This window comes from Stigmatopora argus, chromosome 14, assembly GCF_051989625.1.
Source record: "Stigmatopora argus isolate UIUO_Sarg chromosome 14, RoL_Sarg_1.0, whole genome shotgun sequence".
Classification (NCBI taxonomy): domain Eukaryota; kingdom Metazoa; phylum Chordata; class Actinopteri; order Syngnathiformes; family Syngnathidae; genus Stigmatopora; species Stigmatopora argus.
The window spans coordinates 12,335,637-12,358,642 of record NC_135400.1 but is presented as its reverse complement, the minus strand read 5'-3'; the positions used below and the strand labels follow the sequence as shown (position 1 = coordinate 12,358,642).

Genomic DNA, 23,006 nt, shown 5'->3' with positions numbered 1-23,006 from the left:
TGCATGACTTTTTGTTCGCATCACAAGAAAACACATTTTTTTTCATCAAAAAGATCTTGTATTATCATTAATCATAAGTGGAAATCATTTTTGGGGAGAGGTAACAACGGAGCACGATTTGATTATGATATGGTCTAACTTCGACCTGCCAAACAATACCCATGAGTAAAACATGTAAAAACATAAAAATGTATGAACTAAAATGCTTTGAAACTGACATTTGCTCGTGCGCATCTTTGTCGAGCCACAAGAGAGAGCCATTGAGCTTCACATTCAATTAAATCTTTTATTTAGAATCTTCATTATTCCTTGTTTAATTGAAATGTTTTAGTAACGGCATCATTTTGCAATCAAGTAGTTGTGCAACATTTATTAAAAACCTAAAATCTATTAAACTAGATTATTTTTTTAAGTCTTTAAATTCCACTTGCAGTTTGATATTAATGTACACTAATTTCCAACCAATTCATTGATATTGGGAGGCTGTAAATACCCATGTTTAAGTGCCTTTGACAGTCTGAGACGTCCAATCCATTTTGACAGTGCTTCCAATATTTCGCGCTGTTAATGGATTTTATTTGTATTTCTCCCAAATTAGTTAAGAAAAAAAGTTCATCCAAAAAGTAAAAAAAATAAAAGAATTATTTGATATTTTTGTGTTTTGCCAGTAAAGATAAATGAACGTAATTAACGCGTCAATTAGTCACACATTTTTCTCTTCCATCGCAGGCCAAGTGCAAAGTTGCGCAGGAAGTTGTAGACGTGCGCTACCGGGGGATCGTTAGCAGTCTCCATAGCGACCGCTCGCAGGAGTGTTTTTTTGTCGTTTGTCGACGGGATGCGGACAAATGTGTGGGTGGCGTCGCCACGGCAACTCGGATGAATGAAATGGAACATGAAGTAGCTTCATTCACAAAAGCCCTGCACAGGACAGCAAAAGACCAAATTTCAGATTAAAAGAGTTAAATTGCCATTCATAGCAATGGATGTCCAATCCTTTTTTACTGGATCCAACAATCACTTCACCAATTTAAAGTTATTTTCTAGGAGCAAATTATTTACATATGAGACCTTCTGCACTTCGACTCCTGGTCGACTTTTGGTCATGTCATTTTTATTTGGACGGGACTAAATGCGAGAAAGCTTTCAGTTAAAAGCAGGCCGGCTATTCTCAAGTTTGCTGCCTTCTAATCCTCTGCAACTAATTCGTCTCTTGACACAAATAACCACCACGTGGCAAGGAGTCGGCCACATACGGCTCAAATAGTTCCGTTCCTGTACGCAGTCTAACCCAGATAAATTGATGGTGAATCAACCATTTTTACAAGGTGAATTTGCTATGACCAAAAGTTACTTTTCTCATTTCACCAGCTTCTCCCCCCCAATAAAACTAAAACTAAAATAGATTTTAATGTCAGAATATTCACCAATGCCTTGAGTTCATTTTTTAATGAGGGAAAAAAAGGCTAAAATATAATATTCCATTTTTTTCCCACCAGACCTGCATATGGAAATGTGCCTCTGTTTCTATGGCAACCCCGAGCTCGCTATTGACAAAAATATTCGAACACCTTCGAAATGAGGGGAAAAAATAAATATATATATATGTAAGCACAGGACAAAAGTATTTGGACATATACCAGATGTGAACAAATCTTGGATGCGTGTATGAAATAGGATCCAAAATATTGGGACACCTACTGGAAACCTGCTTTTTGCTAGTGTCCCAATACTTTTGACTAAACGCCACATTTTCTTATCCTGAAAGCGTCCCAGTACTTTTCCTAAAATATCTTAATGTGGTCAAAAAGCACTGGATTGAAGAAAATGTCCATTGTAAACAAAAGTATTGGGACATCTTCCATGTACTTTCTCACCCTAATGATTGGAACACCTCAAAAATATGGCAATATTTACAAACTCTGCTACGGGGACCAAAAAAACTGATCAGGGTAGCTTCAGGAAGTGAAATAGTTGTCGGACCGCTCTATTTTTGTCACTGACAAACCGGTCTACATTTGAAATGCGACCTGTCGTCGTCCTTAGGATTCCTAGAAGTCCCTTTCAATCTTTTGCTAACTAGCATTGAACTTTGTTCTCTGCTCTGCCAACGTAATCTTTTGCTGATTGGTCGCCGCGCCGATGTGTCGTCACGTTTTTTCTGTGCGCATTTCTTCGGGGGCGGTAAAGTTGATCATTAGCCTGAAAGAAGGGGAACATTGGAGGTTATTGACCGATAACCACACTATTTAACTACTTGCTGCCATTGACGATAATAGAAGTACTTGCGGGCCCCACCTCCTTAATGTCTGATTTATACATCATCTTACGTTTGTTTTACACTGACACCACTTTTACGCCGTGAAACCGGACTGGGGCCCAGGTGTAGCCGCGCCCTTGGCACCCCCCCCTAATTTCCGTCCCTGTTTTATCTTACCTATTCTATCACATGCTTTCATTTAACCACTGCAGCTGTTCCTCAATATAACCTTTATTGAGATACACTGAAAATGTCATATTTCTTCTAAATTGTATTTTTATGAATCCCCCTGAGGTGATGTTTATTATCTCTCCATTGGAAAAACCTTTAGACGCTCTAATTTGAGATTTTAAATTATATTTTTATAATCTATCAAGATTGATAAGCGTTATTTTGAAATAGGAATCACCCTGTATATAGGAAAGGCTGCATACTGTAATTTGACATGTCAAATATGTGAATGAAGGCCGGTCATGGTGAATATTGTGACACAAATGTGAGGCCTGACCCGCTCACAAGAACATTCCTGCTTTGGAGGCCTCGGAACCGGTGGCCGAGAGGAAAAGGGGGGGGGGACATCTCTGCAGTATTCCTGTGCCTGCCTGTCGAAGCAGATTGTCGGCACGTGGCAAAGCGCGGAGCGGACTCGGACGCTTCCCGTCAGCGTCGCGCGCGGGAAGCGTCGGAATCCGCTCCACGCTTTGCCACGAGTTTGTTCCCTGTGCGGAAAGTAGGTCAGTGTTTGCTTTGTATTATTCAGCAAGTCAACCAAAACTCCAGTTCAATGCCAGCCCACTGACACTTGATGGGACACTCACACGCACGATACATACACGCACAAACACGCAATCCATAAAGCTAACGCCGCCACGCTTCAGGAGAACTACAAAAAAATTGGACACGCACATGAACACACCCAGACGATTCAAATAGACGACGCACGATGCAGACACAATGAACAAACTAGACGAGAAATCAACACCAGAAATTACAGAACATACAGATATATTCATTGCCTTTCACAATTGACCCCCCCAAAAATCTGGGAATCGATGCAAATTTTCTAGAAATAGACAAAACTTTCTCTCAAGTTGGCTGTATTTTTCTGGGGAGAAAAATGCTGAAAAAGTTCCTGATATAGATATTTTTTGGGTAAGAAATTGACAAAACCTAAAAAAAATGCTTGCATTTGTTTTAAAAAATCCCTCAAATCCTACATTTACAGAACTGATCCGAAAAAATCTACATTTCCAACGACTAAACTAGCTCAGATTTTTGTGAGATTTTACCAGTTTTGACAGAAATGGAAAAAAAATGCCACACATTTTTCAGAATTTCCCTGCCGATTTTTTTACAGTATTTGGCAAACGTTTTACACAAGTTACCAGATATTTTCTTGTAATTGGCTGAATCTAGTGCAAGAAATCGACAGAAAGAAATACCTCAAATTTGCTCTTAATTTCGTAGGAAAGAAGCAAAACATTTCCTTTAATCAGGCACAATGTTTACCGTCATTGACAAACCTTTTGCTTAGAAGAAATTGTTTGATAATGTCCCTGAAATCAGGCCCAATTTCTTCAGAAATGGACAAAGTCGTCTCACAAATTTGCCAGATTAAAATTCCCCTTGAAATCAGGGGCAAGCAACCGCTAGAGACTTTGACCAAAAAGAATCCCTCAACTTTCTGCACATTTTCTAGGAATTCACCCAAAATTCCACAAATTTCTTAAAACTTTCCCTGAAATGGGCCACAATTCTTCATGTTCACATTTTCTATTCCTTCTTCCAAACTCCAAAACCTCCTTTGTTTGACCTGTTGGGGCCTTTTTGCTAACTGCTAGCTTCTCCCAGTTCAAATGCCTGTTACACAACAGCCAGGATGCTAGCAGTCTTTTTTGGGTAGCTTCCTTCATCTCAACACACACAATGCAATTCTCTTTAACTTTTAATACAAAAGGCCAATCAAAACAAATGTATCAGTAACAAAAAGGGGAAAGGTTTTTTTCCTCGCTATCGGTAGCGCCGCCATCCCTTTGAGCGACATCCGCCCGCGAGATCGTACGGTGTTTTCCGATAACGTGTTGGTGGCGTGCTCGCTAATCTTTTCTCTGCCCTTTAAAGTGCGATGCGTTTTTCTTGGCAGCTGTGGAGGAAATGCTAATCAGTTGAAAGGTTAGCATAAAAGGAGATAGCTATCGAGTAAATGTGGCTCTTGGTGGCTAAAGCTAACAGCACTCTCGACACATTTGGAAAAAATAATAAGATGTAATAAGTGTTCAAACAAATCATAAAACTTGAAAATATATTTTTTAAAGACAATAAGGTTCTTAGACAAATGGCACATTAATAAAAAATACAAAATAGAGAAAGCTATTTCAGTAAAAAAAAAAAAAAAATCAGATAGAATGCTGCCTAGATAATTAGATGACCAAACAAAAAGTGCCTATAGAAAAAGATGCAAATGCAATAAAACTATGAATTAAAAAATGAAAAAGACACCTTCCAGAAATTAATACACATTAAAAATGTTCTTTTTTCAGGAAACTCACTAATTAGAGCTAGCAAAGCATCCGGATTAAAAAGACACCTGGTTTTAGAGACAATGGAAAAAACATTAGATTAAAAAATAGGAAGGAAAAAAAACAATAAGGCACTTAAACATTGGCAGTCTGTTTGGTCAGTGATTGGCCGAGATCTCCCTGTTTACTTTAACCGATTACGAATGTTAAGGAGCGCTGTGTCCTTATTGTTGTGGTCAGCCTGAATGCAGTCGCCACGGCGATGGGCGGACACGGTTCACTTTTAATGCTCCGCGACCGTCTGCGGCGCGCTTTCCCCACCTTGGCCGCCGTTGCGACTGAGCCAGCTCTTCGCCGTCAATGGCGCCCAATGAGCTCCCATTTGTCCACGTGACTTTCTCCCATGACGATAACTTTGCGAAAGACGAGCCCTCTCCGGGGGGGTTTCCGTGGAGATCGTCCGGCCGCACGTGTACCCCGACGGCTTTCGAGCGCTCGGTCGCGTGTCCGGCATCGAGCCGCCGACCTTTCGCAAAGAAAGGCCTCACCCGTCGGGAGACCGTTCATAAAACTCGCCGTGTATGTTAACACGTGCAAAAGTTGAAATCTTTTTTGATGAAAAATGGGAATTAATTCTGTGTTCATGTAGCCAGAGAACATTGCGCTGTATTCTGTCTGTAGACAAAATCAAGTGGTTTAAAATCGGGGTTAAGATTCGGTATTTAATCCAAGTATTTACTTAGGCTTGGATTGTAGTCAGGTTACATTTTAAGGTCAGTGTTGGGAATTGCAGCGTTTATCTGATGGAACTTGTCGTGGCGCCTCGTTTTGCCGTGAAAAACGAGAGCAAAGCGATAAACAGGAAACGCGGTGATTTGTCAGCAGGCGACCGCCGGTCGGTCACTGTTTATTTTTCCATGTGAATTTCAAATGACAACAATTGGAAGCCTTGAGGGAGGCCTTTCCTTTGATCAAGACTGGATCTCTGGCGGCCCATCACGAGGTTCCAGCTGTGAATGGGGCCTCCTGTTGTGGCTTTTTTACTCGGGATCAGTCGCGGGAGAAATAAGTGGGCGTAGCTGGTGCCTTGCGTAACTTTTCGAGGATCTTAAAATGTTGAAAATTCTGCACAGTACTTCAACAAAACTTAGCTTATTGGCTGCCATTGATGGACTTCCAATCCATTTGGAGTGGGAGAGTTGGTAGCCATCAAATAATTGCGGTCGATGGAAACCGGTGATCATTTAACAGAACAATAACAACTACAAATATATATAACATTGAAATTTGATGTCATCTGATGAGAAATGAATCGTATTCAAAGATTAAATGTAATGCTAAATAATAATATTTATCCCTCCGCCAAAAGAGAAAATGTTAAATGTAAAAAGTATTGCATTGAAATGGAAAACTCTTGTCCACTTTAATATACATAATGCCATTGTGGCCAGATTTTACGTGATAAATTTGACACCATTTTTGATCATTCATTCATTTTCCTCAACATTTTTATCATGTTAAAATGTGAAATTTATCAGGCGTAGTGGGTGCAAATTACTAACTCTACTGTTTTAATATGACTTACTATGTCAGTGACAAGTAGTTGTAAGGCATTATTCTTCCGAAAAACAGTAATAATATTACAATTTTACAAGTTCCATACTTACATTACATTGCAAATACAGGTCTAATCCACTCTTATCACCTCATTTTATTTTTTTATTTCCTTCCTTAAACTCTCCTCCTCTCCAACCATCTGTTTTTCCAGCCCAATCGGGCCGATCTGTTAGTATGCAAATATTCACATGCATAGTAGTGGTGACTCACGTCATCTGCGCTGCTACTGGCTAACACTTTTATTGCTAACTGGCATCAATATTTGATGGCGGATCTTAAGTGTGAGTGCTATAACCACTCAGCCAAGCTCCTGTGCTGGCAGACAGCGACCAGTCGAGGCGTGGGACCGCCTACGCACTTGAAGTGTAGCCAGGTATCAGGTGTTCTGTCATATTTTGCTACCCATCAGAAATTGCTACTTCGCATGTATACACACATCGTTTTTTTTCCTTCCTTGTCCAAGAAGTTTTCAAACATCGACTAGAGCTTCTCAATATCAAAATATGTTTGTTAGCGCAATGAGACGGTCACAACTATAAGAGATGCAGCTATTGGGAAATAGTGGTAGCAAAATTTGACAGAGTAGCAAAAATTGATAGACTTGTCAATCAGAAAAAGATTCGGTAGCAAAATTGTACAGAACACCGGCCTTGAAGTGGAGTTAGAAGCTGGCGCCCATTAGTTAGTAGCAGCTATGTGGCGAGCTAGCTAAAATTTTATATGACATGTCCTTACTTTATTTTACATTACTTTTCTTTACTGATGCTTGCGTTGCTTTCCATTTCAAGGCTGTGTTGGATAAGAGTGTGTCATGTGTAATAAACACATGCATTACTGATCTCTTTAATGTATGTACTTATGTATATATTAATTTATTATTTTTTTATTTTGTTTGCAATTTTTGACATTTTTTTTCTGTTTGTATTGTTTGAATAAATAGAAATTAACTAGTAATATAATGATTCCTTTCTTTGTAATATAATAGTATGTCATGATTAATATGTCGCTTGAAAAATATTCTAACCCCAAATCTGTTTATTAGGTTCTTTATTTTTTGGGGACCGTAACCATGTCATTTGCATTCCGATTGTGCTTGAACGCAACGTCTTCGTGTTTTCCCAACGTCCTTCGAAAGCGTCGCCGACCCAGCTGCGTTTGGCCACGCCCCGTTGCGACGTGACGTCACCCGCCGACTTTCCGCACATGGACGTCGTCGTGAAGGTCTGAGCGGCGCTGGGAGGGCGGGAGCGTCCGTACCCATACCTCCGTCAAAGTCGAGTTGCCTCCGCCCTCCGCCTCCAGTCCGCCGACCGAGCGACCGGCAGCCAGTTTCGACGACAGCCCAGCCGCCTGAGCCCCGGCGATCCCCCGTTTCCAGCGTCCGCGAGTCCCCTCTCGGGCCGCCACAGCTGCGGGATTTCGACGTCTCTGTGAACTTTACTCTCCGCTTGCCGTCGAAGACGAATGGAGAAAATGGCCAGACCGCTTCCCGTCAACGCAGCGTTCCTGCCGCCGACGCACGGTGTGCTCAAGTCTCTGCTGGAGAATCCGCTCAAGCTGCCCTTCCAACACGAACAAGGTATTTGCATTTCATTTTCAACAAAAAGTCGCCAGTTTGTTATTCCGATTCCCACTCGCGTGCGTGTTGGCTTGTCAGCTTTCGTCAAAACTGTAAACGCGTGAGGCATCTTTAAAATTGTTCCCATCTTTGATGGAGAAAAATAGACCGCCCATATTTTACAGCGGTTCCGATGGGTGCGAAGAAGAGGTAAACAAGAAGATGATTCACTCGTGCAAAAATAACAGCATTTTTTTGCTCAATATTGCAATTTGTGTGTTTATAATTCACGTTTTTTGCGTGTGTTGGGACCTTTTTTAGGGGGATAGGTCGTACGTTTAACATTTAAAACTATGGCTTTAGTGACGATTACGTTGATTCCTCGTGTCACCTGTAGGGGCGACTCGGACGCTAATCCTCAAGGGGGCTTTAAATAAATATGGGGAAAATATACAAAACAAAACCCTTGTTTTTTACGCTTCTACAGTGTTGCAATTCATTTTTTACTTTGCTCACATGAAAGTCGAAAGGATTCAAAACTGGTTTGGCCTTTCTTGTAATTCTATTTCATTGTGGAATTTCAACAAACAACTACATTTTTTTTGCGGTTTCAAAAGAATTCTTTACAATGTTAAAATATGCACCAATGTGACTATGATTGACCTCATCTTGATATTTTTGTGAATTGCTGCCATTATTGGTGGAAAAAAAGAAGTTAAGACATGAAATACATCTGATTTGGCCGATTTTAAGATATGGTTGAATGTATTGTAACTAGGTAAAAATGTATCAAATGTAATTGTGAAGCTTTAAAAAAAAAAGACATCTCAAATCAAAAACTTATTGTACATTTCTATATTTTCTCCGGGTGTGTCAAATATTCCAATAAAAGTGTCGCTAATGTTTTATACTTAATATGATAGCATGTTTTGGTGCGGCTCATAGCAAGAGTAAACTGAAGTCATGCCGATGTTTGTCAAAAGGCAAGAGCCCATCCTCAAAATAAACTCGTCCGACCTGTCCGCATTTTCTTGTAATTGACGGAATAAAATTGGCAGTCATTTGATGATGGGAAATTACGCCCTTTGACAAATTCATCATAAGACAATACGTCGTTAGGTGCAAAAATAGGTGACCTTCCTGTAGAGCCTGAAACCAAAAATCTTAAATGTTAGCAGCCAAAATGGAGGCCTCCGTCGGATGTGAAAAACGCTGCGTAATCCTTCAATCCTCTGGTCAAAGGTCCTACCAGCTACACCGTCAACAAGATTCTCCTTTTTTTCCCCTGAACATCAGCCATTAAAATGTTTTATTTAGGACCGATCGATAAGTCAACAACATTTTTGATTGTTTATCTACCAATTTCTGAGAGTAATACAATTGATTCAAACAAAAAGGCTGCTTCAACCTAAAAAAAGGGCAACTTGAAACTTTTTGGGGTGCCCGGACATGTTTATTAAGTTTTGTTTTGATCGGTCAAACAACTTTTTGTTCGGTTTGTGTTGAAATGAGGGAAAATGGCACATTTTACACTGAGTGCTGGACTTTGTGTTGGATTTGGGGCGGCATTCCTAGAGACTTTTTGGTGTGTCCGGCCAATTTAGCTTTTAGTTGGTCAAAGTAGTGGCACGGGCTGGATTTTTTTCAGGTTAGTTTTTGGCCCTGAGTAGTGAGTATGCCACATTTCAAAGCAAAATGGCTGACCCCCTGTACAAATTGGGGCATAGACCCTTTAGACTTAATGGGGCAGTTTGTCGTGTTGGATTTGTCCACCAATTTTGGTATTGATTGATCAAACCAGTGGAAAGGATGGGATTTTTAAAAATATTGTTAGAGCCAGAGGCCACCAATGACTAAAAGTAGCACTTTTTAAATGTCAGTGGTGGGTTTTTGGTTGTATTTGAGAATATAGAATTTTGTGGCCCTTAGGCCAACTATGAGGGAAGAAATAGCACATGGTGGCTTTTAGAGACTTTTTGGTGAGTCCGGTCTGGAAGGCTGTTTCCACCAAGTTAGGTTGTGCTAGGTTAAGCTTGCACTTTTTATTACTTGGTCATTTGTTTGCCGCAGGTTTCGATAAAGAGAAGGACAAGGAGAAGAAGCTAGAGGATGAGAGCGGAGCCGCCAACCCGCCGCAGTCGGCTTTCCTGGGGCCCACGCTGTGGGACAAGACGCTGCCCTACGACGGCGACAACTTCCAACTGGAGTACATGGACCTGGAGGAGTTCCTGTCGGAGAACGGCATTCCCGCCAACACGGCGCAGAGCGACCAGCGGCAGGCGGCGGCGCCCCCGCCGCCGCCGGCCCCCCAGGCCCCGGCAGCCCCTTCGGTGGTGGACCTGAGCAACCGCTCCGCCGCCGCCGCTTCGGTGAACCTCGCCATGCAGACGTGTTTACGCGGCTCCAACGCAACAGGTAAGCGTGATGCGAAGGTGTATCGCACGGGTGTGTTTTTGATTGACGTGTCGGGCGTACTTTGGAGCTGAGCTGCATTTCACCACTTGGTGTTTTTAAACACCTTGGATTGATTGGCCGATACAAAGGCTAGAGGTCATTGGGTGCCATTGGCGGCAAAGGACGTCGCATCTCGCCAAATTCACACTAACACCGTTTACGTAATCAGTCATATTAAGTGACAAGGAAAATTTGGCGTCATTATCGGTGTCGCCGCGGCGCCCGAGACGTTGAAGTTACGAAATGAGCTCGTTTCCAAAATGCGCTTTGATGCTTTTCCTATGATTTCCTGGCTAAGAAAAATGCTTGGATGTCAAATAAGAATGAACGTGTTTCTTAAAGCCAAAATGCGCTCTTTGATTTGCCATCGGGCACAAAGCATTGTGGGTAAGGCTGTTAAGTTGGCCACAAACGCACAAATGCAGTCTTTCCAAGTAACAGTAAAAGATCTTGCGTGTAGTTTTTTGAAAACTCTATAAAAGTTGAAAAACAAAGATTTTAATAGATAAAAAAATAAATATAGAAGTAAACATTAATTTAGATTAAAACTAATGTTGAAAAAGTATTCATTCATCACACATGCCGCTCCTTCTCACAAAGGTCGCGGGGGTGCCTGAGGCTCTCCCAGCCAACAATGGAAGGGAACACCCTTAATTGTTCTCCAACCAAAATGAACCATAAAACCCACTGAAATCTTTATGTAATGATAAATATACAGTTTAATACAAAATGACATTAGGCGCCTGTCTGTCACAGTGGATTGGCGACCCATCATTTGGTCTCCATCAAGCAATGTAGCAGCGTGCGGGGCGACAGGACGCGTCGGTAACATCGTTTTGTTTTGACGGCGGCGAGAAATGTTGCCGCGTGCGCGTGTGCATCATCCGCCTAGCGTGCGTGTCCATGTGAGCCACACATGCGGACGACATGTGTGAGCGCCGGTGGCTCCGCCTCCTTTCTTTCTGGCTCCCCAGCATTGGCCCCACCCGCTTCTCGCTCGCCCGCCACCGCTCGTCCCGGCTCACGTGGACTTGAGCGTGCACGGGTCACATGCAAGCTTGTTCCTGCTCGTTTGCCTCGCTCCAAAACAACAAGTACTCGTTTTACTCGTCAGCTTCCGTTCGAACTGCGAGTGCCGCCGTTCCCGACGGATTAAACTCCCCACGTCGTCAATGGCGACGTGACGTGGGAAAAGCCGAAATAGAATGCCGACAAAATATTCAGACGCGACAGGTGTTTCAAAATAAAAGCACAGGGCGGCGAGCTGGCTGTTTTTGAAGACGACGGCATCGGGCAAGGCCGAAGTTTGACCCCGTAGTCCAGGGTCAGAGTTCGGCCGCGTGTGCACGAGATCTTATCGCTAACGGCATCGTGTCGGATAGCTAGCTTGCGCGTGCCACTGATTTAATCACTTAACCAGATTAAAAAGAAGGGGGAGGAGGGTGCTAACCTCTGCACTAATGAGGACTTGAAGATGGAGCTTGATTGACGCAGTTTGGTTTTAGCGAGCCCTGAAAATTTGCCTAACCATAAAACCCAAAATCTTGAAAAGGAATCATCCAAAATGAGATGGAAGAATAAAGGCTAAAATATTGTGTAATTAACTGATAGAGACAAATTCAAAGTGTGGCCATGTTTCTGACCCCTGTGACCATTGACCCTGGCTCTCCTCGCATCACATACTCTGCAAGTTTGCATTAAATCGGCTAAACTGTCACGAAATGATCTTTTTCTGGTCTTGACAAAAATAAAAACAAACGTTGGGTGATAATAATCCTTTTATTCCTTCTTGAGTTATCTTGCGCACCAAAAATTAAGGCAAAAAAAACTAAGAAACTAGCTAAAGTATCACAATTTCCAAATCGGCTTGCCAAACAAGAAATAGGCGATTAACCCCCCGGCACGTGTTTGCACAGGCCCGGCGGCGACATCGGGATCGTCCCGCGACACACCCAGCCCCATCGACCCCGATGCCATCCAGGTGGCGCTAAGCTACGAGCCCGACCCGGCCGACCTGGCGCTGTCCAGCGTACCCGGCCAGGCCGTCTTCGACCCGCGCAAGCACAAGTTTTCGCCCGAGGAGCTCAAGCCGCAACCCATGATCAAGAAGGCCCGCAAGGTTTTTATACCAGAGGACCTCAAGGTGACCTACTTTATTTTTTTTTCCACAAACCAATCCTTTAAGAACATTTTTACATCTCTTTGAGATGAGAAAATACTGTTTTAAAAAGTCCAATTATCTTAAGATTTTTCCACATTTTTGGTTTTCTTCATTTTTTTTTTTTGTCCGTTGGTTTCCAGGACGACAAGTACTGGGCGCGCCGCAGAAAGAACAACGTGGCGGCCAAGCGCTCACGGGACGCCCGGCGGCTGAAGGAGAACCAGATCGCCATCCGAGCCGGCTTCCTGGAGAAGGAGAACGCCGCCCTGCGTCTGGAGGTGGCCGACCTTCGCAAAGAGCTGGGACGCTGCAAGAATGTCGTAGCTAAGTACCAGGCCAGGCACGGCCCCCTGTGAGCCCCCACCACAAAAAAATTTAAAAAATACCTTTAACATTGGCCGCCGTCCACGGGGACGGGTGTCCCGTCCATTCCGACCGAGAGAGAATGGTCGGGACTTCTGTCGCCGTCAACGGCAGTTAAGGGCCGTCGTCCCGCTCCTTATGCCCCCCACCCACCCGGGCCCCTTTCGCACAGCAAAGCATTCTGGGCTTTTGACAAATTCCCTGGAAATTGATTTAAAAACCAGTAAGGATGCCCAAAAAATATTGGGAAAAGAGTTTTTGGACATTTCAGTTTAATTTTTGACAATTCTGGAAATTGTTATGAAATTTTGGTTTCCATTTTTTTTGAAGACAATTTTAGCTTTTGAAAATATTTTGGAAATTTCGAGGGAATTTTCAAAGGTTTTTAATTTGTGAGAAAAACCCATTTCTCAAATATTTTGAAAAGTATTCAGAAATTTTGTAAGCTCTTGGACAATTTTGATCAAGTTTTATGGAAAAAGTTCACATCGCCATTTTGTCTGGGGAAAAGGTTTCCTGAAATAATTCGATAATTCAAGATATAATTGGAAAATTTTAGGAATTGTCAAATTTCTGGTAAAAATCTGAATCCTTTGCAAAATTTCCCCCAAAATTTGCCATTTTTTATTTGTATTTTCCACTTGGTGGTAACTAACTGCGGGTTAAGGGGGTCTTCTTGGTGGGAAAGGTGCACTTCTACCACCTATTGGACTTAAATAGAACAGCACCGCAAAAAAAAGCATCCTAACAGCAAAAAGCGCTAACTGTACAAAGAGCCATCTTTGATATTCCGTGTGAAAGGGGCTTCATTTTTGCGCTGAGGCTGTTTTGTTCAATTTTTTGGTTCAAACCACGGCACTCAAATGTGATGGGCCGACAAGCTTGCTTCGTCTTTCATCACCTGTACACTAAAGCGTAGTTCACAATCTTTTCCCTCCGTACGGCGACCGTTCATTTTCTAGTGTGATTTTTTTTTTTTCTTCCTTTGCCCCTTTGATTTTTTTATTTTATTTTTCCTTTTGTATCTAATGTAGCAAGTGTGACCCCTGAACCAGACCCCCAGCCCCCCCGATTCCCTTCCCACGTGGTAGAGCGCCCTCCTCCCTAGCGGACGCCGCCGCCACGAATGTAAAAGGAGGAAAAAGTCGTTTTTTTTGTTTTGTTTTTCGGTATGGGCGGACGGCGTCTATTTTGTGTATGGCAGACCAAACCAATCGCTTACAGAGATGATATATTGGTTACAAGAGATGTTTATATATATAAAACCTATAAATCTTTACGTTGTTGTTTTGTACAGTATTTTTCCTAAACATTTACTGAAGATGTATTTTAAAGGCACAACACATCCAGAAGATTATTAAAGATTACAACAATGCTAATTGCTCTTCCTTGACAGACCTTTCAATACTTGACCGGTCGCCACGATAAAAACAAAACGAGACGCCAGACGACGCCAAGCTTCGCTTTGTATTTTTCCGTAACATCATCTGCGAGTCGTTGCCCTGGAGACGGAGGGTTTCCATGACGATGACTATCGGGACTTTTATTCTGCCTGGTGACTTGACGCCAAAGCTTTTAGGGAACAACAAGACAGGCTGGTGGCCGGTAGTGGTACTGCAACCAATATTAAAGCTCAATATGTACAAGCACAGTATAAATGACAAGAAATATTCCTTCTTCCAGGGGCAGTCAAGACTGGTCACCAGTCACCCGTAGGTCGCACAGAGAGACAGAAGACCATCTGCTCTCACAATCATACCACCATCAGTAGGAATGGAACCCACACCTGCCCACACCGAAGTCCGGCGAGGGAACCTCTATGCCACGAAACGGCACAGTACAATGGAATGAGTAGACAATACTTCAATGCCAGAGTTTCCTGTCGCAATCAGGTTGAAGTTGGTAAAAGCAACAGAAACAATAGAACCACCTCGTGGTGTAGGGGTTCACTCACCCGACTGCGGTGCGGGTAAGTGCAGGTTCAATTCCCGCTGGTGGTGGCAAGAATGTGAGAGCAGATGGGTGTCTGTCACCAATCACTCGTAGTCAGTGGTCATTTTTTAAGAAAAAAGCCTTACTATACATGGTCGTTTTTAGGGAAAAAAAGCCTTACTGTACCATGTTTTTTTTTTTAAAAGCCTTACTATACTATGTCGTTTTTTAAAGAAAAAAGCCTTACTATACATGGTCGTTTTTTAGGGGAAAAAAGCCTTACTATACCATGTCGTTTTTAGGGGAAAGTCTTACTATACATGGTCGATTTTTAGGGGAAAAAAAGCCTTACTATACCATGTCATTTAAAAAAAAAAACCTTACTATACTATGTCGTTTTTTTTAAGAAAAAAGCCTTACTATACGATGTCGTTTTTTATGAAAAAAGCCTTACTATACTATGTCGTTGTTTTAAAGAAAAAAAGCCTTACTATCCTATGTCGTTTTTTAAGAAAAAAAGCCTTCTTTCTTTCTTTCTTTCTTTCTTTCTTTCTTTCTTTCTTTCTTTCTTTCTTTCTTTCTTTCTTTCTTTCTTTCTTTCTTTTTAAATAGAAAATTATTCATTTATTTTCTATATTGCCCATCCTTGCTTGCAGGTAAAGTGAGTACACTGTAGTGTAGAGGTTCGTTTGCCTGACTCCCATGCAGGCAAGTGTGGTTCGATTCCTGGTGTGGTGTCATTTTCACTTAAATAGAAGCAACCGTGTGTACTCAAGGGTTTCCAAAAACGACAAAGTAACGTGTGGCCCCTTCATGGTGGAGAGGTTAGCTCACCTGCCTGCTGTGTGTGCAAGCGGGGTTTGAAACCCGTTGACTTGCGACAGACAGGTGGATGAACCATTTTGACATTAAAAAAGACTAAGTATTTCCTTAAATAAACTCATCTGTCGCCAGTCAGCCAAAGTTTTGCTGAAAAAAATTACAAAGTCTTTATTTTAATGAAAAAAAATTATTCTATATACTGAACTACATAGTGGAGTGATCAGTCAAACGACAGCAGTATTTGAACCCCACCTGCCCACAAGGCAGTCAGGTGAACAAACCTCTAAACCATTAAGGACCCATACTTAATTTGTCATTATTGGAAAGTCTTGACTACACATGGCTGTTTCTATTTAAGGGAAAAATGATTCCCTATCGGGATTTGAACCACAACTGCCTACATGGCAGTCAGGTGAGTTAACCACTACACCATGCAGTGGCCACACTTTACTTTGTCATTATTGGAAAGTCTTGACTACACATACATAGAAATAATTAAGGGAAAATGTTTCCCGACCAGGATTCGAACCACACCTGCCCGCACGGCAGTCAGGTGAACGAACCTCTACACTATGAAGTGGCCTCATTTTACTTTGTCTTTATTGGAAAGTATTGACTACACATAGTTGTTTCTATTTAAGGGAAAAATGATTCCCAACTGAGCTTTGAACCCTACCTGCCCACATAGCAGTCAAGTAAGCAAACCACTACACCATGAAGTGGCCATAATTTACTTTGTCATTATTGGAAAGTCTTGACTGCACATACATAGAAATAATTAAGGGAAAATGTTTCCCAACTAGGATTCGAACCTCAACTGCCTACATGGCAGTCAGGTGAGTTAAGCACTACACCATGAAGTGGACACACTTTACTTTGTCTTTATTGAAAAGTATTGACTACACATGGTTGTTTCTATTTAACGGAGAAAATGTCTTAATCTTTTTTTGATAGAAAATTGTTTAGCCAACGTAATATTGCACAACCTGGAAAAAGTTGTGTGGGTTGCTGGAGCCCAACACAGGCAACCCATCGGAACTCAAACCCCACCTACCACACTTAAATCAGGTAAGTGAACCTCTACACCACGAGGGGGCCATACCAGACATGGTCATTTTTTGGGCCTATTTCAAACGTGGGCCATCAAAGTGCAAACTTTTGACCATTTTGACCCATAAGAGCACCTTTGTTGAATGATATTTCACCCATTTCATTATACACAGCTGTGTATGATGACAATAAAGGCTTTTGATTTGATATAAAGGCGTAGCATCCCATAAGACTAGGCTTTCATTTCAAACTACTATTATATTAAAAAAAAAAAATCGAGGGCGTTCCCGGAATTGACGTCACATTGGTGAGCCGGAAGTGAAACGGACCGGAAAAGACAATGGAAAAAAAACGGTTTTCGTTGACCTGTATGCATTGTTTTGTTTCTAAACGTATTTTTAGGTTTTTAATCGCATGATCTAAACGGCCTAATTTGGGTCAGCTCCAACCAAGACACGTTTGTTAAAAGGCATGAACAGAAGTCCACCAAGAAGTCTATTTTTGATACGTATTACCCATGTCAGAGTTCGAAGGTCGGCTCCACCCTTCAAAATGGCAAATGAGCCAGCTGCCGGTCCTTTGGTAGACTGCAGGCAGCTCAGAAGTGACGATTTACCGAAGAAAGACCCGATAAAGTTCTCACAGGACACGGTACGTTGTCATTTGGGGATTTCGAAGCCCCAGTTCTCATTTGAAGAGTGCTTTATGACGATAGTAGCATGCTTCGATCGCGTGATGTGGCCCAACGTGGATGCAGACAGTAAAATGTTTGCAAACAAATTGGCTACATTGCGTTACCTACAGCTCTTAATGTTTCATTCCCTTGTGTGTTTCAGTTCCTCAACGAACACGGATTGCTGGGAAACATCAAGAATGCGGCCATAACAGCCAAAAAGGAGCAACTTGTCGACGCCATAACGAGCTGTTTGTCAGCCAAGTGAGTCATTTTTTAAAAATAGTAGTTTCTATTTACTATATCCGTGTAATCATTAAATATCAGCGTTCGCTATTCACGGCTTTGCTAAATTAGCTTGTTTTTCATTATGATACATTCCAATTTTGAATGAAAACACTAACTGGCTTGGCGTAGATATTTTTTTTTTTTTAAATAGTAACAACTTGTGTGGATAACTCACACCCACATAAATGCCATCAGTGGAGGTGTAAGGAATAAACAGTACACTTTAATAGAATATAGACATTTCCCTTCACTTTCTTAAAGGAAGACTTCAGGGCTAGGACCTTTTCATTTTTTTTAATTTTAAATGCGTTTGAGACATTCAGTCAACAAAAGCGCAGGGGCCATTTTTCCACTTGAGTTTAAACATATGATAAAATAACAATTTTCCCTCATTATAGGTCTCCAAACTGGTCCTCGAGGGCTGCTGTGGGTGCAGGTTTTGGTTCCAACAGACCCAACATTAACAGTTTAACCAATGGGGTTTTTCTGCTGAAAACAAGAATCACCTGAATGCAATCCAGTGATACCAGATTGGTGGAAAGGTTTCCTCTTACAGTTTGGAATGAAAACCTGCACCCTCGGCTGCCCTTTCTGGAATAGTTTGCGGACCACTGGTCAAAATGGTTAAATGAGCAATTCTATAATCATGCTGTGTTTTGTAGAGGTTTAAAGCCACGTATGTACATGGTGGAAGAGGTGACAGCTGTCAAGAAGTCAAGGCAAAGGTTGTGGACGATGTAGGACCCAAGTGTTTCAGGTTATTTATTTTCTTGTAATGTGTACTAAACCTACTCATTGTGTATCTTGCTTCTCTTCAGTGTCCACCCAAGTTGACCAAATCAACGCTGAAGAAAGATGACCAGACAAACTTTCCCAAAAAGGGTGACATTGGTGGCCGGCACACTTTTTGACAGCAACATCCCCTCAGGTACTTGTCATTATAGAGCAGGTGTCTCCAACTCTGGTCCTCAGGGTCCCTATCCAGTATGCTTTCCATATCTCCCACCACATTTGAATCAAATGATCAAGATCCTGATTAAGGTGTGATGGAGGACATGGAAAATAAACTGGACTGGGGCCCTCAAGGACTGCAGTTGGAGGTTATTTATTTTCTTGTAATGTGTACTAAACCTACTCATTGTGTATCTTGCTTCTCTTCAGTGTCCACCCAAGTTGACCAAATCAACGCTGAAGAAAGATGACCAGACAAACTTTCCCAAAAAGGGTGACATTGGTGGCCGGCACACTTTTTGACAGCAACATCCCCTCAGGTACTTGTCATTATAGAGCAGGTGTCTCCAACTCTGGTCCTCAGGGTCCCTATCCAGTATGCTTTCCATATCTCCCACCACATTTGAATCAAATGATCAAGATCCTGATTAAGGTGTGATGGAGGACATGGAAAATAAACTGGACTGGGGCCCTCAAGGACTGCAGTTGGAGGTTATTTATTTTCTTGTAATGTGTACTAAACCTACTCATTGTGTATGTTGCTTCTCTTCAGTGTCCACCCAAGTTGACCAGACAAACTTCCCCAAAAAGGGTGACATTGGTGGACGGCACACTTTTTGACAGCAACATCCCCTCAGGTACTTGTCATTATAGAGCAGGTGTCTCCAACTCTGGTCCTCAGGGTCCCTATCCAGTATGCTTTCCATATCTCCCACCACATTTGAATCAAATGAACAAGATCAAGGTGTGATGGATGACATGGAAAAAAAACTGGACAGGGGCCCTCAAGGACTGCAGTTGGAGATCCCTCTTATAAAGACTCAAATGATCTAAGTCTCCCTGTTTCTGCAGTGGGATGAAGGCTTGCTGACTGAGGAAAAGACAGCCTTTCTGATGTTGGTAAAACATTTTTTTTTTTTACTTAACTAATCCTGGACTTAGTCTATTGTGTGTTGACCCTCTTTTATTTTCCAGAGTGCCAAGAAGAGCAACACAACCTTAAATGCTAGCTGGCTTATGTGAACCCACCCTGATAACCCCTTTTTTTGTGGAAAAATAAAAGTTCTTGAAATGTACATTTGCATTCTTTTTTGCTAGTTATATGAAGAAAAAACAAGTGGCTTGACATTTGAAAGTTTTTATTCAAAGGTACACATTGGTATGGGCCACCTTCTCCACCTGTAGACAAGATTAAAACACTTAGAAAAATTTCAACAGCACTTATAACAAAAAAACCAATTTTCTTTTTTAAATTAAAAACACTTAGAATATTAACACCAAAAATTAAAGGAAAAAAAAGACCATTGAGGGTCTTGGGTCTTTTTTCTCCAAGTGTTTTAACAAAGACAATTGACACTCAAATCTCTTTTATTAAAATGTCTGACTGAAAAAAAGAAGTGAGATCCTCCTTACCTTAAGGATCTGGTCACCATGAGCCAGAGAACTCCTAAGAGGGGGAATAAATTGCATCTTTAGTCAATAAAATAGATCTGGATGAATACTTGGATATTCTACAACAAACTAACCTCTCAGAAGACTGCGTTCAGAGATGAGGCATCACTTGGAGACCCTCCAAAGTCTGGACATCGACCTGATGTGTGCAAAAAAAAGAAGCAAAAGTTAGCGTATATAGACACTGGAGATTCAACAAATAGACTTACATTTTTGTTGTTAAATCTAGTTTTACCTTGATGAGAAGACCAAAGATGATGCTAAACGGAGAAAACTTCATTTAACAACGCTATTTAGGAGTTGCCAAACAACTAATACAGGAAGAGAAATCTTCAAGTGGGCAACCTGGGAAGATCACCTGGACATGGACCTGATGTGTGCAAAAAAAAGAAGCAAAAGTTAGCGTATATAGACACTGGAGATTCAACAAATAGACTTACATTTTTGTTGTTAAATCTAGTTTTACCTTGATGAGAAGACCAAAGATGATGCTAAACGGAGAAAACTTCATTTAACAACGCTATTTAGGAGTTGCCAAACAACTAATACAGGAAGAGAAATCTTACAGAGTTCAGAGACGCCACATCATGCAAGAGAGGCATCATCTTCAAGTGGGCAACCTGGGAAGATCACCTGGACATGGACCTGATGTGTGCAAAAAAAAGAAGCAACAGTTGTCATTTACAGAGACTGGAGATTCAACTAATAGACTTACATTTTTGTTGTTAAATCTAGTTTTACCTTGATGAGAAGACCAAAGATGATGCTAAACGAAGAAAACTTCATTTAACAACACTATTTACGAGTTGCCAAACAACTAATACAGGAAGAGAAATCTTACAGAGTTCAGAGACGCCTCATCTTCAAGTGGGCAACCTGGGAAGATCACCTGGACATGGACCTGATGTGTGCAAAAAAAAAAAAGCAACAGTTGTCATTTACAGAGACTGGAGATTCAACAGATGAGATTAGTTTTACCTGTAACCTCAAGGGTTTGGGTGTCCTGGGGCACACGGGAAGAGCTGCATCTTGATTTAACCACGCTATTTGGGAGTTCACAAACAATTATTGCATGAAAGAGAAATCTTACAATAAATGATCAAGCTAAAGAATGAAAATAAGTTAGTGAGTGCTCCGTGCTAATTTCCCTTTTCCAGACAAGGCGATTAAATATACAGACAGAAGTTAACAGCTAGGAGAAAGTTGGCTTAACAATTTTTGATTAAAATGATTTGTTTAACACTCGCAGTGAAAACTATCAGTACATACATCATTTTTGAGTGAGCCGTTACCTAACAAACTGTCCGTTGATATCTCGGCTTTGTTTGAATCCACTAAAAGTCTTTTATACACGACTCGACAATGGAGAAAACAGACTATAGATCTCTTAGTATTAACAAACAAGACGACGCTTGACGTGGTCAAATGGAAAGCGTTGTCGTGACGCTAATGCTAAGATAGCTTGTCACATGTGGCACAGAGCCCAAACTTAAATCGTCGACGGTGCGGTCAACCTGGCATTAAACTTACAGATTTGTTGGCGGTTTGGCTCAATTGATTCCTAAAAAATCTGCCGGTAGCGTGATAAAAATGCACTTAGGCCAGTAAATGGCTCGACGCCTCACCTCGTTGGCGTGCTACACGGCCATCAGCATGGACATGGCTGTTGGGGAAGACGAGGCACTGCGCATGTGCTTAATTTTAACCGCTGCCTTGAAGATAGGCCACGCCCACATCGCCCCGCCATATTGAAAGTGGAAATATGTCGTTTTTTAAGAAAAAAGCCTTACTATACTATGTCGTTTTTTTAAAGAAAAAAAAGCCTTACTATACTATGTGTTTTTTTAAAAAGAAAAAAAGCCTTATTATATACTATGTCGTTCGTTTTAAGAAAAAAGCCTTACTATACTATGTGGTTTTTTTTAAAGAAAAAAAGCCTTACTATACTATGTCGTTTTTTTTAAAGAAAAAAAACTTACTATACTATGTGTTTTTTTAAGAAAAAAGCCTTACTGTATTATGTCGTTGTTTTTTTAAGAAAAAAGCCTTACTGTATTATGTCGTTGTTTTTTTAAGAAAAAAGCCTTACTGTATTATGTCGTTGTTTTTTTAAGAAAAAAGCCTTACTGTATTATGTCGTTTTTTTTCCAATAAAAAAGCCATACTATACATGCTCCTTTTTTCATTGAAAAAGCCTTACTATACTTTAACACGCACAGTAGAGCATGCGCCTACCGTCGAGTGGAGGCTGGTTCGCGTCCCGCAGACGTACTCTTGGTGCCTTGGACACCTGCGACAAAAGACTAATTACCTTTTATTAAAAAAAACTTTCAAAATTAAATTTTACATTTAAACATTACATCAAAATGAGTTAAAAGAATTGGCCTAAAAACCTAAAGACACTGGCTATTAGCTAGGATTTCAAATAAGCCAGCCAAACACCTTTATTGGTTGGCATTCCCACCACAACCGCCGGCTGTCGAAGAACCGCATGGTGGCGTTGTTCTGCCAGTCGCCCTCGTCCACATCCACGTCTGTTGAGTGACGGGGACACAGCTCAAACCCACGGCTGTCACGGGGTGAGGCGAGTGCTCCTTTACTTGCCGAGTCGGCGTCGGTTGGTCGGCTGCACCCCATTCTTCTCCTCCTGCTCCTCTTCTATTTTGTGTAATGCATCTTTTATGACACAAATACAATTATTTCTCAACACTGCCCAAGATGACAATTTGTTTTACAGTTGCGACACGGTCTTCAACCTGGCATGACGAAGGCGGTGACGATGTGCATCTGTCCCAACTCAGCGAGCTCTTCCAGACTGGACGCCGTGAATGACATAAAGGTCACGTGACCAAAGTGATAATGTCCACGACGACGACAATCGGACTTACAGATCAGTGAGGATTTGC

The 23,006-nt window shown here is 41.5% G+C and overlaps 3 protein-coding genes across 13 annotated transcripts; 2 read left to right on the top strand and 1 right to left on the bottom strand.

The window, feature by feature from the left end:
* Positions 1–7,590: 7,590 nt before the first annotated feature.
* Positions 7,591–14,311, top strand: hlfa (HLF transcription factor, PAR bZIP family member a). The gene is made up of 4 exons (XM_077618930.1): positions 7,591–7,975; positions 10,025–10,369; positions 12,325–12,551; positions 12,710–14,311. The coding sequence occupies exons 1-4, from the start codon at positions 7,861–7,863 to the stop codon at positions 12,923–12,925; spliced, it is 903 nt and encodes a 300-aa protein (XP_077475056.1). The 5' UTR covers positions 7,591–7,860; the 3' UTR covers positions 12,926–14,311.
* Positions 14,312–15,466: 1,155 nt separating this feature from the next.
* On the top strand, positions 15,467–19,724 carry LOC144088480 (peptidyl-prolyl cis-trans isomerase FKBP3-like). Of its 10 annotated transcripts, none has more exons than XM_077618929.1 (9): positions 15,469–16,754; positions 17,261–17,387; positions 17,573–17,673; positions 18,360–18,434; positions 18,516–18,625; positions 18,859–18,968; positions 19,202–19,286; positions 19,501–19,548; positions 19,624–19,724. In XM_077618929.1, exons 2-5 carry the CDS (start codon positions 17,289–17,291, stop codon positions 18,529–18,531), a joined length of 291 nt encoding a protein of 96 aa, XP_077475055.1. In that variant the 5' UTR covers positions 15,469–16,754; positions 17,261–17,288; the 3' UTR covers positions 18,532–18,625; positions 18,859–18,968; positions 19,202–19,286; positions 19,501–19,548; positions 19,624–19,724. The 10 variants fall into 10 exon arrangements, with proteins under 10 accessions (XP_077475053.1, XP_077475054.1, XP_077475055.1 ...); XM_077618922.1 differs by having other exon boundaries at positions 15,471–16,522; positions 16,641–17,387; XM_077618927.1 differs by having other exon boundaries at positions 15,467–17,387; positions 18,360–18,422.
* Positions 19,725–19,770: 46 nt separating this feature from the next.
* Positions 19,771–23,006, bottom strand: LOC144088478 (uncharacterized). 2 transcript variants are annotated; one of them, XM_077618916.1, is made up of 13 exons: positions 22,989–23,006; positions 22,857–22,915; positions 22,543–22,776; positions 22,336–22,390; positions 21,079–21,143; positions 20,942–21,001; positions 20,816–20,866; positions 20,667–20,745; positions 20,567–20,591; positions 20,336–20,470; positions 20,175–20,239; positions 20,062–20,095; positions 19,771–19,827 (listed from the first exon to the last, which is right to left on the bottom strand). In XM_077618916.1, exons 3-8 carry the CDS (start codon positions 22,735–22,737, stop codon positions 20,686–20,688), a joined length of 486 nt encoding a protein of 161 aa, XP_077475042.1. In that variant the 5' UTR covers positions 22,738–22,776; positions 22,857–22,915; positions 22,989–23,006; the 3' UTR covers positions 19,771–19,827; positions 20,062–20,095; positions 20,175–20,239; positions 20,336–20,470; positions 20,567–20,591; positions 20,667–20,685. The 2 variants fall into 2 exon arrangements, 1 of the variants encoding a protein (XP_077475042.1); XR_013304890.1 differs by lacking the exons at positions 20,816–20,866; positions 20,942–21,001; positions 22,336–22,390; ... (1 more) ...; positions 22,857–22,915; positions 22,989–23,006 and adding an exon at positions 21,726–22,300 and having other exon boundaries at positions 20,541–20,745.